This window comes from Nyctereutes procyonoides, unplaced genomic scaffold, assembly GCF_905146905.1.
Source record: "Nyctereutes procyonoides isolate TBG_1078 unplaced genomic scaffold, NYPRO_anot_genome, whole genome shotgun sequence".
Lineage (NCBI taxonomy): Eukaryota > Metazoa > Chordata > Mammalia > Carnivora > Canidae > Nyctereutes > Nyctereutes procyonoides.
Window position 1 is genome coordinate 6,522,813 of NW_026575020.1, and position 18,026 is coordinate 6,540,838.

The 18,026-nt window shown below is 36.4% G+C and overlaps 1 protein-coding gene across 1 annotated transcript in view; it reads right to left on the reverse strand.

The window, feature by feature from the left end:
- SKAP1 (src kinase associated phosphoprotein 1) overlaps positions 1 to 18,026 on the reverse strand; it is a 280,023-nt gene that overhangs the window by 193,550 nt on the left and 68,447 nt on the right. The window contains exon 4 of the mRNA XM_055328928.1: positions 10,948 to 11,064. Coding sequence (XP_055184903.1) covers positions 10,948 to 11,064 — 117 coding nt within the window. The remainder of the gene's footprint in view (positions 1 to 10,947; positions 11,065 to 18,026) is intronic.

The following is an 18,026-nucleotide window of genomic DNA, read 5'->3' on the forward strand; positions in this document are numbered from 1 at the left end:
TTTATCTATCTAAGAATATAAAACCCTCAAGATTATAGTTTTATTTTATTTGTCTTTATCCTAACTTATGTAATAAGAATATACTGAAATGGTAGTTGTAAGAAAGTAGTATTTTGGGGGTTTTAGGGCATTAATAAAATAAAAGAACAGGAATTTCTCAGATATGAGTGTATGTGCTCTTGGGTATATATACCCATAAATATGGGTATATGTGTGTGTATAATTTAAAATTTTTTAAATTTATTATCTATGCTCACATGCTGAGAATTTATGTATTTTAGCCTTCCTCATCAGCCAAAACCAGATAATCCAGGAAAGCCCAGAAGTAGTATTTTCTTTTACCACAAGAGGGGGCTAGAGAATTCTGATCTCTTCTAAGGTCTGTAAAACCCTCTTAACTGCTACTTTATAGACATTCAATTACAACAGGCCATAATACATTAACGCATTAAAATACACATATATCCCAACATATGCCAAAGAAGCACTACACTGGCATGCCCGCCAGATGATCACCAACACCAAAATCAAATAAACACTTAGGCATCTTCTAGTGGTTTATAAGAGATTTTACACTTTATCACTTCCCTCCCCAAAAGGCAGTTCTTTTGGTTAGGAGATCCCCTTGGAATGAAAACTGTCGAGGAATGTGATAAAATACCCAAGGACTGCAGAGTATGACTGGGGCAGAGTGAGGTAAGGATTAAGAGAACTGAAATTTATGTAGTTTGGAAAAGTGAAGGCTCTGGGGATAAACGTTCATAGTCTTTAAATACCTTCTAAAGGTAACAATATAAATGAATTAGGGGAATTATTCAGTCTCAGAAGATGGTATAGGAAAGAGCAATGGCCTGAAACTAAGGAAGGAAAAGTTTAGGTTAGACATGAAGAATAAATTAGTAATAATAGTTGGGCGGGCAAGATGTCCTGCAAGGGAAGGGTACAAAGTATAATTGCTATATTTGATAATTAATTAAATGAGATATTAGTAAGAATGATGTGAATTCATTAGAAGGGCTAGATTAGATAACTCAAGTGATTTTTTTTCCCTAAGCTGTGACAATCTCTAGGCCCAACTGTGTTCTTGGGCATTCATAAATGTCTTTCAATGATGGTAATGATCATTTGTAGAGAGGAGAGCTCATGATCTTATTTAACCCCATGTTTTATTGATAAAAAAAATCTGAGTATCACCATGAAATAACTTAATTATAAAATTAAGCAAGACAACAATGTTTATATTTCAGAGCACTCCATGGAAATATACTGTGCCATATAAGCTATACCCTAACAATTTATAGAAATGGATCTGTAAATTGGACAAAACCTTCTATAAGTGAAAACTTATAGAAGGGGGTGGAGCACCTTGGGTGGCTTAGTGGTTGAGCATCTGCCTTTGGCTCAGGTCGTGATCCCAGAGTCCTGGGATCGAGTTCCGCATCAGGCTCCCTCCAGCCTGCTTCTTCCTCTGCCTGTATCTTTGCCTCTCAGTCTGGGTCTCTCATGAATAAATAAATAAAATCTTAATAAAAAAAACTTTCCCACAAAGGAACAATTCCCTTATAAATCCCAATTTTACAAGCCAGAGCAACTAGTATGCATAGCCTTTCTTTCTTTCTTTCTTTCCACTAGACTAGTGTATCCGGGTGTAAGGTACTCAGGGCCCGATATAAAAAAGGCTGTCACTCAAAGTCGGAATTACAGTGTAGAGCATAAGTGTAATATAGTTTGTGAATTCAACAATCTTACCCTAGCAGAACATAATATTCAAGATTAACAGGTGCTTCCACATTGTTTTAAATAGCATTACTAACATTCTAACATTTACTTTTTACTTGAAAAGTCAGAGTTCTATGACAGGGCAAAGAATTTATGGATAGCAGAAGAACAAAGATCACCAAATTACCATTTGAAAAAACAAATCATCATTCAAAAAATATATATGTAGAATAAATATAAATTTATATTTACATCAATTAAGTACCTGTATGTACATTATACCTGAGAATATAGAATTCCTGGACTTTAGACATGATTGCCCTAGGAAAGGTAGCTAACCCTCAGGTGGTTCAGTGTTCATCTATAAGCTAGATGCTATGTTTAATTATAATGCATTTATAGATTCTAAGAACAAGGTAGTTAAGCATAGTATATAAGATTTTCTAATAAGCAGCACACAAAGATATATGAACCCTCCCCACCTCTGACTGATTTATATATCAATCAGATAAATATGTTACATTAGCAACCAAAACACCACATATCATTTTACCACCACCATAATGACCACACTAACATCTTCAATAATCATATACTAGAACTCTCATATCATCATTAACCTTGTTGACTATTTTAGAATTTGGAGAGAAACAAAGAATACTTGAGGCAGTATGAAAAAGCTTAATCTCATTTGCCAAATCACTCACTTAAAAATCAACTATTTGCACTTAAAAATGGCCACTGTTATTTCACTACTAATTATAGCAGAAGCTCAATAAAGATTTGACCTTTCAGAGAATGAACGTTAGCATATACTCCCAGTCTGGAATAGACTTCTAAAAACACTTTGGCCACAGCACAGGCCAAATATTATCTTGACTTCCTTCCAAACCACTGCAAGTCCAACCAATTGTTGTTGCTGTTGTTTTCTGCAAACTCTGTCCCTGTTAATCACCACTTGATTATGTACTGTATACTTTGTTGTGGGAGTGCCTAATCTCTCTTCAACTAGATTATTTACTCACTAAGAAAAAGAATCATATCCTAATCCTTTTTGTATCCTCCACAGAGCCTCTAAACTCATGATTGAACAAAGCCATCCAATATAGATATTCAATAGCTACCTCTTCATTGGCAGTATATTAAAATCTATAACATAGACAGAAAGGCCAAAAAAGAGAACTAATTGGTTCTATGTCAAATCAATTCAGGGACTTACTGTATGTTACTCATAGTTATAGTTGCTAGCATTTATGGAACACTTTGAAATTCTTCATTAAACATACTACTCCCAAATCATTCTGGGAAGAGCATAAGAACATACATTGACCAGAGAGTCATGTGTATCTGAAGAATCTGACTAAAACTTGTAAGAAATAGCTTAAGAGCCATGATCAAGCCTCCTGCAAAGTTATTTGGCTTTGCACTGGAAAGTGTCTTGAGATCATGCAGGTGAGGGAAGGCATGTAGTGTGATCCTGGGAAGGCCACTTCCAGGGCAGCAGTCTTGGTTGCCATACTGGCTCTCTTTTGCTAGATACAGGACCTAGGCATTAGCCTCTTCAAAATTTAGATTCCTCTTTGGTAAAACAGAGATTAGATTAGGTGATTACCAAGTGTTTTCCAGCTCTAAAATACCATGATTCTATGTAAAAAAGAAAAAAAAAAACATCTTGGGTTTAATTTGGAGAGTATGTTCTAGTGAAAGAAGCATTATAGAAGATATCCAGCCATCAACACATGAGAGAGTGCTTTACTGGGTACTGGGCGGAAGGTTAGAGTTTAAACACGCAGCAACAGCCCAACATGCCAGGCTAAAGAATGAAAAATGGGTAGTTCATAGACAGATAATTGTTATTGTTTTTTTATTCTTCGCAAAACATGTATAATCCTTGGTAATCATTTGTTTAAGTTATATAAATTACTGTCAACTTTGAAACCCAGTTTGTCATCCTCATCTGTGATTTATACCAGACTATATAAACGACATGATGTCTTCGATCTAATAAGACATTTATCTTCATGAAGGAGGCCACTGCGATCCTGAGTGACAGCTTACTTACCCTTATCACAGTTAACTCAACATCAGTCCTTAATTTTTCCCAATGATCTGAGATCTGATGGGCTCACCTGAAGCCAACAGAAACTTGTTCAGAAGTCCACTATGCTTATGAAAGTATGTGTTTTACAGGAGAATTTGTTCTTTGTCCCCAAAAGCATAAACAAGAAAGGAAATAAGTTTTGTGTTCTTCCACAGTGTGTTGCAAACACACGCACACACATTAACTCAATCAGGGTTGACAGGAATCATGTGCCTTTACTAAAGAAAAATACATCTGTGAGCAGCAAAGATGAAAGCAACTGTCTGATGAATAAAACAATGAGATAAATCTTTGCATGTATGTATGCATGTATGTTTAATATGTATTCATATATGGAGAGAGACTATTTTGAGTCACATTCATTATCTTCATATCATAGAGTAAAAAGGAGCTAAAAACTCTATAAATATCTTCATATGGCTTATGTAATTAAAAACACATACACATAGGGGCGCCTGGGTGGCTCAGTCGGTTAAGCATTCGACTCTTTTATTTTTTTAAGATTATTTATTTATTTATTTATTCATGAGAGAGAGAGAAGCAGAGACACAGGCAGAGGGAGAAGCAGGCTCCTTGCAGGAAGCCGGATGTGGGACTCGATTCTGGGACTCCAGGATCATGCCCTGGGGCTGAAGGCAGATGCTCAACCTCTGAGCCACCCAGGTGTCCCTCAGCTCTTGATTTGGGCTCAAGTCATGATCTCAGGGTCATGGGACTGATCCTCACATTGGGCTCCCCACTCAGCACAGTCTACTTGTCCCTCTCCTTCTGCGCCTTCCCCCACTTGCGCATGCGTATTCTCTCACTTCACTAAATAAACAAACAAAAATTTTAAAGATTTTATTTATTTATTCATGAGACACACACACACAGAGGCAAAGACATGGGCAGAGGGAGAAGCAGGCTCTCTGCAAGGAGGCTGATATGGGACTCGATCCCAGAACCCCGGGATCACCGCCCGAGCCAAAGGCAAGTGCGAAACCACTGAGCCACCCGTACACCCCTAAATAAAACCTTTAAAACACGCGCACACACGCGCGCGCGCACACACACACACACACACACACACATAGTAGTAGGCTTGACCCTATCTGTGAGAAGGAAGTAAAGAAGTAAACAGCTTGTTTTTAGGTCATCAACTCTTTCCACCTACTAGGGTACTAGTGACTGAGCCTGCAATAGGTTTCTAACATTCCAAGTAAAGCAGCCCTAAGATATGCACATTTTCTTCCAAAGTCATCAGCAGGATTTGGCCCAAGATTTACGTGATTGGTAAGGTCACTTACCACTAACCACTGCATCGTTAATTCACATACCTCAGTAAACAGTATAAGATGTGTAGTTTATTTATTCTGTGAAATAACATAATTTATATGCTAAAATCAGGCCTTATACATGACTCAGAGCAATGCTCAAACTGGCTTATGAAGAGACATCTTTTACACTCCTTGAGTAGAAAGTCAGTTGGGGGCGCTATGAGTAGACTAGCTTAATAAATGGAAATTCTAGGGATAGGATTTCTGTTCAAAAAGAAAAAAAACCTTGTAAAACAAATTAGAGCTCTTTATAAGTATCTAATAATATGACCTTGAAAATGTAAAGTGGAAAAAACAGAAAAATGGACACATCTACAACTATAATTGGAGATTTTAACACAAACCTTTCACAGGATATAAAAGATTTGAAGAATACTATTTATAAGTATAAAAATAAAAAGTAAAAAGCTAAAAATTGTTAAGACTATGTTCAATAACTACTTTTGGGGGATGCCTGGGTGGCTCAGTGGTTGAGCACCTGCCTTCTGCCTGGAGTCCTAGGATTGAGTCCTGCATCGGGCTCCCAGCATGGAGCCTGCTTCTCTCTCTGCCTGTGTCTCTGCCTCTCTCTGTGTGTGTCTCTCATGAATAAATAAATAAATTCTTTAAAAAAAAAAATAACTACTTTTGGGAACCACACAGCACCTAAGCATAAATTTGATCATTGCTAGGCCACAAAAAAGTTTCAACAAAGTGTCAGAGAATCTAAATGACACAGACTATGTTCTTAAACTATAATGTAATAAAACTTACCAGTCAAAATAAAAAAGCAGGTTTAAAAAATCCCTAGAAACTAAAAACAAACCAAAATAAAAACCAGGAAAACACACACACACACATACATACACACAGAAATGCTTCTAAATAACACACAGGTTAAAAAGGGTATCATCAAAGGAATTACAGAATACTTAGAATGGAATTGCAAATTATAATGAAAATAGTACATATCAAATTTTGAAGGATGCAGTTAAGGTGGTATTTAGAGGATAATTTTTAGCTTTGAATACGTTTGTTTTTTAAATGAATGTTGTACTCAGTGGATTAAAAGCAATAAGGAGAATGAGATGTAAAGCCCATAAGAATGGGTGTTTCAGAGGAAAAACATCCAGCTAATCAGAGCTCTACACAAAGCTGCAGTCTCATAATCTATTGGAACCCTACCTTCACCCCTGCCCGTGGATTAGATACTGCATTGTTGGCCAAGTCACTGAATTTCTCTAAGCCTCAATTTTTTAACCTGTAAAGTGGGGATAACAGCACTTTCTTCTCTAAACTGGTTTGAGAATTAAACAAGATAATACACAAAAAGCACTTAGTGCAGCAGTGCTCACAGCAGTGCACTTAGTGCTCAATAAATGATTCCTCTTATGATTATCCTTTCCAACTCCCAAAATGCATGATTCTAACTTTAGTAGAATGAAATTTAAGACAAACATGAATTCTAGCCAAAAAATCTAATCAATAGTGCAGCCCAGGTGGCTCCGTGGTTTAGCGCCGCCTTCAGCCCAGGGCGTGATTCTGGGGACCCAGGATAGAGCCTGCTTCTCCCTCTGCCTGTGTCTCTGCCTCTCTCTTTCTGTGTCTCTCATGAGTAAATAAATAAAATCTTTAAAAATCTAATCAATAAAATCTAATTAATAAATTAGACCTTCATTTTTATTTCACAATACCAGTATAGATTTGTTTAAAATATATTCTTCCCCCCATTAGGGAAGATATTAAAATAGTATTTTCTTCCTATTATTATTATAGAAATGAAACACACAAGGAACAACAAAAAGCTAGTTTCTTGTTATTCATAAAATCAAATCCAAAAATTGACTTCTATTTCAGAACTACAATGAAAGCAGAGAAATGTTTTTTTTAAAAAAGAGAAAAGTGCTAAAAATAAAGCTGTAAAAAACTGATTCTCTTTATTTTGAAAATATTCTATATATTTTTTAATATACCTTTCAGAAAAGGCATGGAGTTGAAAATGGCCACTATTTGTACTTTAATGGGTCTGCAATTTCTTTTAAATCAAGTAGCATATAATAAATTGGTCAAAAACAGGTTTTCACTTATTCATTATTATTCTTCTCCAAAAATGGTTATAGGTCTTTAACTTCTCCAATTCTATTTTTCATTTTGCTGGAGAATAACAACCATCTCTAACCTTCAACAACCTGATGTAAAAACAAACTCTAAGAACATTTTTCTCACCTCTTCCCAGATTTCTGTCCAATATTCATTCATTCCTTTTTCTTTAATTAGGATGTGATAATATACATTACATGATAAATAATACACTGCCACAGATTTTAGGTTTCTTTTAGAAAATAATTTTCTTTTTCTTTTTCTTCCAGAAGGAGTCACTATACACTGTTTATAGAACACTTTCCCCAACCCATCTTTAAAAAATATATGTTCACCCACCTTTTAAAAATGTACACTGATAAGTTTATAAACACATTAAAATCCATTGTACATCTTGGACAATGAAAGCAATCAGATCTTGAGCTTCATAGTTGGCTGGATTTTGTACAGTAATTATATCCAGTGTTTCATGCTGAACTTTTTTCCTTTCATCTAGTAGAAATTATGTCTCCTTAGGTTTTGAAATCTAAATGTTATTACTTGTTAGCAAGTTTTCATTCCCCATGTTGGGGCTATGCTTTTGCTTGTGGGTGTCTCTCCACAGGGTATAGCCTGCTGTTCTCAGACTGAAGGCATTTACAAAGGGAAAGGAGAAGAAATTGGGATTAGGTAGCAAAATACCCTCATTTTTATGCATGGTTTAGCCTGTAACCTTGGTGTTCATTTTTTGCTCTGCACCTGGTCAGGCTTCTATATACTTCTAGAGCTCTTTGTAGTCTTTACAAAAGCATGATCCAAACATGACATGCACCATGATTCCTGCTTCTCACACTGGTTATGGGTGGATGGGATAAACCATGTGTCCTTTTATAATTGTACATTTAGGACGCTGTTCTGGCTGAGGTGGAATGCAACAAAGCTGAAGTATTTTAACAGTGATCTTTCATTTTCTAATAAAGATAAAATTCCAGAAGTCTAAAATAACTGTCACTACAAAAAAAGTTAAAGAATAGAGAGAGAGAGAGAGAGAAACCAAGAAACAGACTCATCTACAGAGAACAAACTGATGGTTACCAGAGGGCAGGTGGGTTGGAGCACGTGTGAACTAGGTGAAGGGGATTAAGGAGTGCACCTTGTCCTGATGAGCACTGGATATTAGAAGTGTTGAACCCACTACGTTGTACACCTGAAACTAATATTTTAAAAAATATTTTATTTATTCATGAGAGAGAGGCAGAGACGCAGGCAGAGGGAGAAGCAGGCTCCATGCAGGGAGCCCAATGTGGGACTCGATCCTGGGTCTCCAGGACCACGCCCTGGGCTGATGGCGGCGCTAAACCGCTGAGCCACTGGGGCTGCTCACCTGCAACTAATATTACACTGCATGTTAACTAACTGGAATTTTTTTAAAAGTTTTTCTTTTTCTTATTTTTTATTTATGATAGTCACAGAGAGAGAGAGAGAGAGAGAGAGAGAGAGGCAGAGACACAGGCAGAGGGAGAAGCAGGCTCCATGCACCGGGAGCCCGACGTGGGATTCGATCCTAGGTCTCCAGGATCACGCCCTGGGCCAAAGGCAGGCGCCAAACCGCTGCGCCACCCAGGGATCCCTAACTAACTGGAATTTAAATAAAAACTTTTAAGTGCTTAATAAATGCTAGCTGAGGGCAGCCCCGGTGGCTCAGCAGTTTAGTGCCGACTTCGGCCCAGGGCGTGGTCCTGGAGTCCCGGGATCGAGTCCCGCTTCGGGCATGGAGCCTGCTTCTCATTCTGCCTGTGTCTCTGCCTCTCCCTCTCTCTGCGTCTCTCATGAATAAATAAATGCTAGCTGAAAAGTTTTACTTTATTAAAGGTACTGAGCTTTTAGTTTCTCTTGCAATATGATATGCCCTCAGACTCCTATGTTTTTGGGTTCCTATATAAATTTTTGTTTTGTTTGCCAATTCTGTTTTCTATATAAATCTTTAGTTGTTTTCCTGTTTCTCACCTCAATATAATTTGTTAATTGATGCCTCTAAAGTACCCCTTCTTCTAAATTTGATGTTTCATCCTACTGTGGGTTTGAGAAATCAAAACACTGTAATGGTTAGAAATGTGTAAAAAGAGGAATCCCCAGCCAAGGCCCCAGGGGATTTCGAAGAATATAGTACAGAAGTGTTAACACAGCACTCAGGAACATCCATTTCCTTTTAGAGGTCCTTTTGGCTTACTTAATGTGTTCTCAGCTGTGTCTGAGAAAGTTGAAAATACCAAATAAGTGACCTATGGATTAATGAGGTACTATTGTTCTAATTCTGTTAGGCATTGGATTAATCAAAAACAAATGAAAGGTTGGTTTTGCACTGTTAATTTTCTAAAATTATTAATAAACTACCAGTGTAATTATTAAGCTTGCAGTCCAAACAATGTTTTTAGCGTATACTTGAATCAATATACAGATCCTAAATTGAAAGGCCCAATTTCTAAAAAAAGCTCAAGTAAAATAGAATGCTTCTGTATGATTGAATCTATAGCTCTGATGTGGAGGTTATTAATTCAATGAAAAGGAGAAAGTCTGAATCTCCAAAAGGACTAAATGAAATAAGAATTAACGAACAACTAATATTACACTGTATGCTAACTGGAATTTAAATAAAAATTTAAGAAAGAAAAGAATTAGTGGATAAGTTAAAAAGAGAAAGGAATTAGGGATTATGAACTCCTGCAAAATGCCAGTCGTATTTCAAAGAGAGAAATTTGAAAGAAAAATAAATTGAAAGATTACAGGCTAATAAAGAGAAATAAGGAGTAGTTTACCAACTCTACTCCCAATCCCTAAGTGAATAATATGCTTCCAATTTAATATTCCATTTAGTAGCGTGTCTACCTTTTTCCCCTACCGAAAAGGCACAAGAGAGACTTTGGTAAGATAACCATGTGCATCAGTGATGATCAAACCGTCTGTTCAATGGCCAGATGCCAGAAGAGGCACAGTGAACCCCACCCTTGGGATATCTGAGCCTGAGCCAGAAACAGGCAGCCACCAAGCCAAAATTTTTATATTCATGTATCTTAAAAATTCATGTATGTTTTGCACCCCGCTCCATTGCATATCAATGTGTTTTTAATATAAAAGTAATGTTTATAACAGTTGAATTATTTAACTCCTCCCATTCCCAAATCTTCAAGTAAAATTAATGCTCCAGGAAGATTTACATTGTGGTTCTTGTGGCTTCCCTTTCCCCCTTGAACAACACCAATATGGTCAGAGAGGGATATGCGAGAAGCATGGATAAAAATTGAATCTTATTATGGTATAATGAGCTCAAGGGTCTCAAATAATCCACAATAAATCAATAATCCAATAATCACTAAATGAAAGCTCTAGTTCTCATGCAACTCTGTGAAACTAAGAAATCTGAAAGATGGTGAACTAGGGGCCCTGCAATCTTAAGATGCCCTCTTAGCTTTTGAGTACAGTTCTTATAAAAGATCAATAATGATGTCTTCCTGCTCCAGTATGGAATTAGTGTTTCCCTAAATACATTAGCTTCAGAAGTATTGAATTACCTAGAAGGTTCAGCACCACAGTGAAACTAATAGCTTTTTTTTTTTTTTTTTTTCCTCAAACTAGTGATTACCAATACAGAAAACACACTGAAGCCTGCTTGGTTCAAAATGACAAAAGGCAAAGACACCAAGACAAAAAGTAACGAAGCATAATCAACTCAAAATCTGGGAAGATGACACTCACCCTCATCCTGATAATCAGGCAAAAAAGGTGCATCTGATGTGAGAGGCAGGCCATGAGTTCCACTATGGTTATCATCAGAGCTGTCTTGTCCAAGATAACTTTCGGCTTGGTCTCCACCTGAGTGACAAAAAAGAAGGAAAATAAGGTCATACTTTGGACATCTTTATAAAGGTCTTTGTAGATTTCTTCTGATATTCATCCCTGCCCTCCCCCAAAAGATATATCTTTTACTTGATAGACATGGTAGCTATTCATTAACATATAAGAAACAGATAAATAAGAACTAACTTACCCCGATGGGAAATTTTCCATTCAACTAACTAGACTTAGAAACTTTTACCATAGAGTAGGGAGACCTCTTGCCACCCAGAGAGAAACTTCTCAATCACACTTCAAATGAAAATATAGCTATATAAATATGTATTCATATATAATGTCTTCCGTTAATTGCAACCTTTACGCTGAACACCTGTTTCTCCTTATATTTCCAAATAGAATAGAATAAATCACACAGAGTTAATCTATTTATAATACCATGTAACAGGTCAATATTCTTTCCTTCTCTGAAAAGTAAAAGACTTAAAAACACAGAGAACTTAGATTTTGCTGGATCCTATTCTAATTTAAATCACTACTTGTTTTGAAATCTTAAGAAAGTTCTCTCTTTATAATTCTAGTTTACAGCCTATGCAACCAACCTCTTAGGATTTCTAAAAGCCCTAAGAAGGTAATATTTGTTCTGTAAAATGGCTTTGATGAAAGGTAATGTATATGCAATACTGAATTAAGCAATTAAAACAGTACTAATCCCTTTTGGGTGTTTTCAACATACATTGGATTATATTTTGTAGAAGTGGCCCATGCTATCATGATACTTTAAAAGGTTCAGACGGAAAAAAAAAAATAAAAAAAAATAAAAAATAAAATAAAAGGTTCAGACGGAAGATGTTCGATCATTCAGAAACCGGAAGAAAAGGCTCTGCATTGCAAATGGCTTTCCTTAAAATCCCCCAAACAGAGGTACAGTCTGCTGATAAAAGGACACCAACAGCTGCTCAGTTCATTTCACAAACATGAAAAGGGGATTTTCAACTGAATTTAATATTATCTCAAATACTAATTTCCAAAGGAAATCACCAATGCTAATCTCAGTAAACACTGTAGAGTTTTGGCCCTGGATTTCAACGAGGGAGCAGTGAAACCAAACAACCTACATAGAATCTGTATTGCCTCACTTTAAAGGTTTATTTCCTACAATTAAACTGGAAGGATAGGGAGGATATAAAATGATAAAAAGAGAATGGCGGTAGCCTTCTCTTTCAATAAATTAGATGATCATATCTAGTCTCTTCTATGAATGCTCAATGGTAGGTAGCTTGTCCATAACGGAGTTGAACACCTGCAGACAAAGGATTTTAGAAATAAAGTATGGGCTTTATTGTGGAAAAGAAAAGTTAAAAACAACAAACAACAACAACAAACAACAGCCTCACACGGCAGTTGTCCAGAGCCCGAACAAATGCTCTCCTTTATTAGGCTACTGATCAGGATACAAAGCTTATTATAGTTATGCTTATAGTATTACTGTGAAATTTCCCTTATAACTAGAAAAATTCTCAAATACTGGACTGAGGGTTAAAGCACTCAAATTTTACATCAGTGGAATTTGCAAATCCACTGAAATTATATTACCAAAACAATCTAAATGGACTGCTTGGCAGGTAACCTGAAAGTGAACTGTGAGGTTAAAGGAATTTTAAATTTTTGAGCCAGACCAAAATCCATTTTAAAAAAAGAAGTAGTTTGGATTGTCAAGCAAAATTTAACATTTGTAGGTATACTAAACATTATTTCTCAACTATTGTTCTAGACTCAAGGTTTTCTGCTTGCTTCAGAAATTTGACCAAATTACTCATATATTCCAGCATTCCAGACTTTTTTAAAATATGCCAGTCAGGAGGGACTTTGTTTTGTTGTACTTTAATGAACATTTTATTTTGGAGTAATTTTACTGAAAATATTACAAAGACCTTACAGAGAGTTCCTGTATACCCTTCACCTAATTTTCCCCAACTTCTTACATAACTATGGTATTTCTATCAAAACAAAGAAATTAACATTGGTGCATTACTATTAACTAAACTATAGACTTTATTTGGATTTCACCAGTTTTTCCACTAATGTCCTTTTTCTGTTTCAGAATCGAATTTAATTGCATTTAGAGTTTCCATTTAAAAAATCTCATCCAAAATACCTGCCTGGCTTTAGCATTAAATGTATCAACTTCAGGGCAGCCCCGGTGGCGCAGCGGTTTGGCGCCGCCTGCGGCCCGGGGTGCGATCCTGGGGACTCAGGATCGAGACCCACATCGGGCTTCCTGCTTGGAGCCTGCTTCTTCCTCTGCCTGTGTCTCTGCCTCTCTCTCGCTCTCTGAATGAATAAATAAATAAATCTTAAAAAAAATAAATGTATCAACTTCAGATGAAAAAGTAACTTCACTTCTCTGTGTTTCCTATGGTTTCTCAACATAAGGTGGGCTTTTAACAGTCATCCCTGTGCCAAATATAAGACCATGCCTTTGTAAAGTATACAATAACAAAGGTATACAGCTCAAGGCAGCAAAAACAGAGCCTGGGTTAGTACTAAAAATGGTTGTAGTGGGGGAAACATTAAAAAATATGTTATACATCCAAGCATAATTAGTTCCTGATGATGGAAATGTTGCTATAAGTGTTTTTAGTGTCACATCAAGTGGCCCAACTCCCTTGGGCACACATAGAAAAAAGCCTATAACACTATATAAATAGACACTCCCATGTAATTAAAATGATTACAACTACTCAAGATGCATGGGTGAAAAGTTTTATAGGAGAACCAGCAATTACTGTGGTCATTTTGGATTTGTTTAAGTTTGGAGCATCATTTTTCCTTAAAGCATAACCGCAAGTGATCGCTGGATTCATCTGCAGCTCTGAGAATCACAGTTGCAAGCGGCCACTACCATAGTCCAGTGGGATCAGACATAAATGATCACAAACTATAGTGACAGACACTTCCATTCAGCAGCTCTACAATTAGGGCTTAGAACTCCATTGCTTAGAGTGGCTTTCTCACAAGCAAGACCCCTTGCCACTAGAGACACACTTTCCCATTGCAACTTGCTCAGAATCAATATATTTCTATACAGATATATATTCTAACACACGATATCTCCATTAATCACATCCACTACCTCTGGTCCCATTTCTTTGTATTTCTAAACAAGATCTGGGGGAACTATACCAAGGGTTCATCTGCTATTAGCTAGTAATTTGCTCCTCTATCCTAAGTGTCATAAGAATTGGTGCTAGATACACTCCTTAGTATAGTCAATGGCAGGTTCTCAGCTGAGTATCATACTGAGGAGCCTATAAGGGGGATGATTTCTCTATTGTTCTTTCCTGAGAATCAAACTCAATTTCATTCATGCTCCATAGAATGATAAGTTGGGAATTTCTGACATTTGGAGCAAAAATATAAAGCAGCTTTGTGTCAGGTGTGAGGTAATTATTTGCTAGGGCTTCCGTGCTATTTGTTTTTATTCCCAGTGTTTTCATTAACAGTTAATGAGTTTTCCCCCTTAATTCTGAAACAATAGCTTGGCCACTAGAAGTTGGCTTTTTTTCTGCCATGGATTCAACCAGCTGTTGCTGCTCCATAAACTTTATGGAGAAGTGAATTAAATTGCTAAAAACTTTCATTTCCTAATTCAATTCCAAATAAAATAGGGTGTGTGTGGGGGGGATGAACCATGATGATATTCCCCTTGTAGCTATTTTGACTCACAGCAAACCCATCTGATTCTGAACTGACAGGTACTATTTAGGAACAAAAACAGACCATAAGGATATCTTCACCAAAGTAATCAAAAAAAGATGGAAAGCAGTTTAAGCATAAAAAGTAACATGACGATAACAAATAGGTAAAACAGAAATATATGTTTGCTTATTCAGTATATAAAGGCCCAAATGTTTTTCCATGTTAGTATGAAGCCATCATCTTTTACTTCTAATTAATCGTGAGCTATGTTATAAATACTTTTTTCAAATCTGCAACCAACTGTTTCTATGGCGTGGTTCAAAATTACCAGGGTTTGCTATCACTTCACCAAGTATCTCTGGATAAAATAAGGAAACTGAAATTAATGTAGAATTATTGACAATTTTTGGCTTTTGTTTTTATTGTTGCTATTAGAAGGCAACACACGACTTCTGACTCTATTTAATATTTAAGAACCCATGAGACACACAGCTCCCTCCTTAAACTAATAAATTCTAAATAAAATGCTATAAATAAAGGTCCCTGATCCAAATACAGTTAGTTTTCATGCTTGAAAGCATTAATACTGCCAGGTTTTCATAGACCAATTTAATAGTAATGTAGTTCCCAAAGCTGAACTAAGGTAAGATTGGAAAAACTGCAGCTTATTATTCCTTATTATAACCATTCACCTAAGTTATTGAATATAACATCAACTACAGAAATAGGTTGGGTACATATGTGCCCATATATGTGAAATGTTCCTTCCATGTAAATATGTTATGGAGTCCATTTGCAACACCAAAGCTAAAGTCCTGTCAACACTTCTATTATAAATTAGATAACATTTTGCACATACTCATGCATTAGAAAATATATGTGTTTCCCACAGAACATCTTAGAGGCTTCACTGATTTCTAAATATCCATTTGGATTTGCGTGGTTAGTTCTTGTGATTAATCCACGTGTTGTGAAGGTCTCAAATTCTTCTCCATTCTCAATATTCTGACTTCCTACCCATCTCTTTTTCTCCTCCTCCTACATCTGGCCATAACTCAATGTATAAATATTCTTTTTTCCTCCCAAGGCCCTGGCAGTGAGTATAATAGTACTGAATGTCATTAAGTCTGCAGAACAAATGATAGGCCAGGTAAAGAAAGTTTCCATTTATCTTTCTTGTAAAAAGTTGCCTCAATGAGATCTTAAATGTACAAGAAATAAATTGAGCCTAAGATTAAGTTATTTTTTAGCTCATTAATAATACTGTTTACTAATTGTATTATTTTCATTATGCTAAGAATAACAGATTTCTCAAGAACCTTTAGGTTATGATTGCAGAGAAGAGCACAGTCTAAATGATCAGAAGTGGAATAAAATTGATTAGATGCTTATAGCACAATCACTATGACACCTGTGAATCCAACAACTGAGAGTAGCACAGCTTAAAAATATTTCCAAAAGAATTACATCTGTCAGTGGGGGGCTTGGACAGAAAATGCCCCTGGGAACCAACTGAAAAGTTTTTCCCCCTCCTTCAGAAAAGTGGTCCTTTATGATGCAGTTTTTCATTTTGACCAGTAGGGTGGGCTGCAGTGTATAGCATCATCTTAGTTCTTAAAAAAGAAAAAGAAAAAAAAAAGAAAAGGTAGCCACCAAGTGAACCCTTCTGTTCCTACCCCTCCCCCACCTGAAAATGCTAAGATTTTTTTTTTTTTTAACCCTTTTTAGGTTTTATACAGGGTACAATTCCTGGATGTTAACAAACTGGAGGGCTGGCAGCAACAAATATAAACCAGATAATTGTATATGTGACAACACACACTTCATAAGGCAAATTATAGCCTGTCAGCATCCCACTGCTATTGTTCAACTGGTACTAAAATGGAGTCTGCCGAGTTAGAATATTTACAATAGTAATGAGATTTTGACAGAATTCAAAACATGCAAACTTAATTTTTTGGTATATATGAATAAATACACTGTAAAATAAGTGCATTTATCATATGTCAACCAGGCAATCATAACCTAGAACTATGGGTTCATAGTTCTGTCTTCCTTGGACCACTGTACTCTCTCTCAATGTTTAATTCTTATTACGAAGCTATTCAACTGAATTCTCAACATGTTTTGACTTACAGGAGAAAGTCAGTTATAGCAATAATAAAACCATTACAGCTTACTGAAATAGTACTGGGCACAGGCTCTAGGTCAAGACTCTTCATATACTATGTCATTTAATTCTCAAAGTTGCAGATAAAGAAATTGAGACAGGGACTCCTGGGTGGCTCAGCGGTCAAGCGTCTGCCTTCAGTGGGGGTGCAATCCTGAGTCCAAGATTGAGTTCCACATCAGGCTCCCTGCAAGGAGGCTGCTTTTCCCGCTATCTTTGTCTCTGCCTTTCTGTGTCTGTCATGACTAAATAAATAAAATCTTTAAAAAAAAAAAAAAGAAATGGAGACACAAAGATTATATAACTTACCCAAAGTCACATAAGTGACTCATAAGTGGCAGAGCTGGCTTTGACCCCACCTAGTCTTATTACTAAGGTCTTGTTCTAATACACTGAGCTGTACAGTCTCCAAGTCTGTACACCTTATAAATTACGATCATTACTCAAAGACACACACGCTAGAGTGGGCTAAGGGTATAGCGATTAGGGTTATATGGCGATAGATAACCTCTACTCAGCCATTAATATATATATAGGGTGCGATATCATGAGTGGAGGTAAAAAAAATTTCGATTAATATGGTTAAATATCTTTGTTATTAGTTTTTGAGGGGGGGTTTTAATGAAGATTGGAATGGTGTGGGGGTTATTGATTATTTTATTTGGGGATGTGGGGAGTTTTGTTGGTTGTGAGTGTTTTAGTGGTTAGGGGGGGTAGGGGGGGGGGGTGGTATGGTGGGGATGAGTTGGTGTTATGGGGGGATTGGGGATTGGGTATTTTGTTGATTGATTTGTTGTTAATAGTTGGGATGTGTGGGGGGATATAAAGAATGGAGGGAAGAATTTGTTAGGGATTAGAGGAAGATGTTTTTGGTAATTATGTAGAAATAATTTTAATAGGTGTAAGTAGTTGGTTTGTAAGTTATTAAATTATGTAAAATAATGATTTAGTAAAATGATGATTAATGTACTTAATTATTTTAGATTTTTTTGTTTTATGAGATTTTTTATAATACATATATATAATTACATGAGGTGTCTGGGTGGTGCAGTCGGTTGAGTGACTCGACTCTTGATTTTAGCTCAGGTCCTGATCTCAGGATTGTGATATC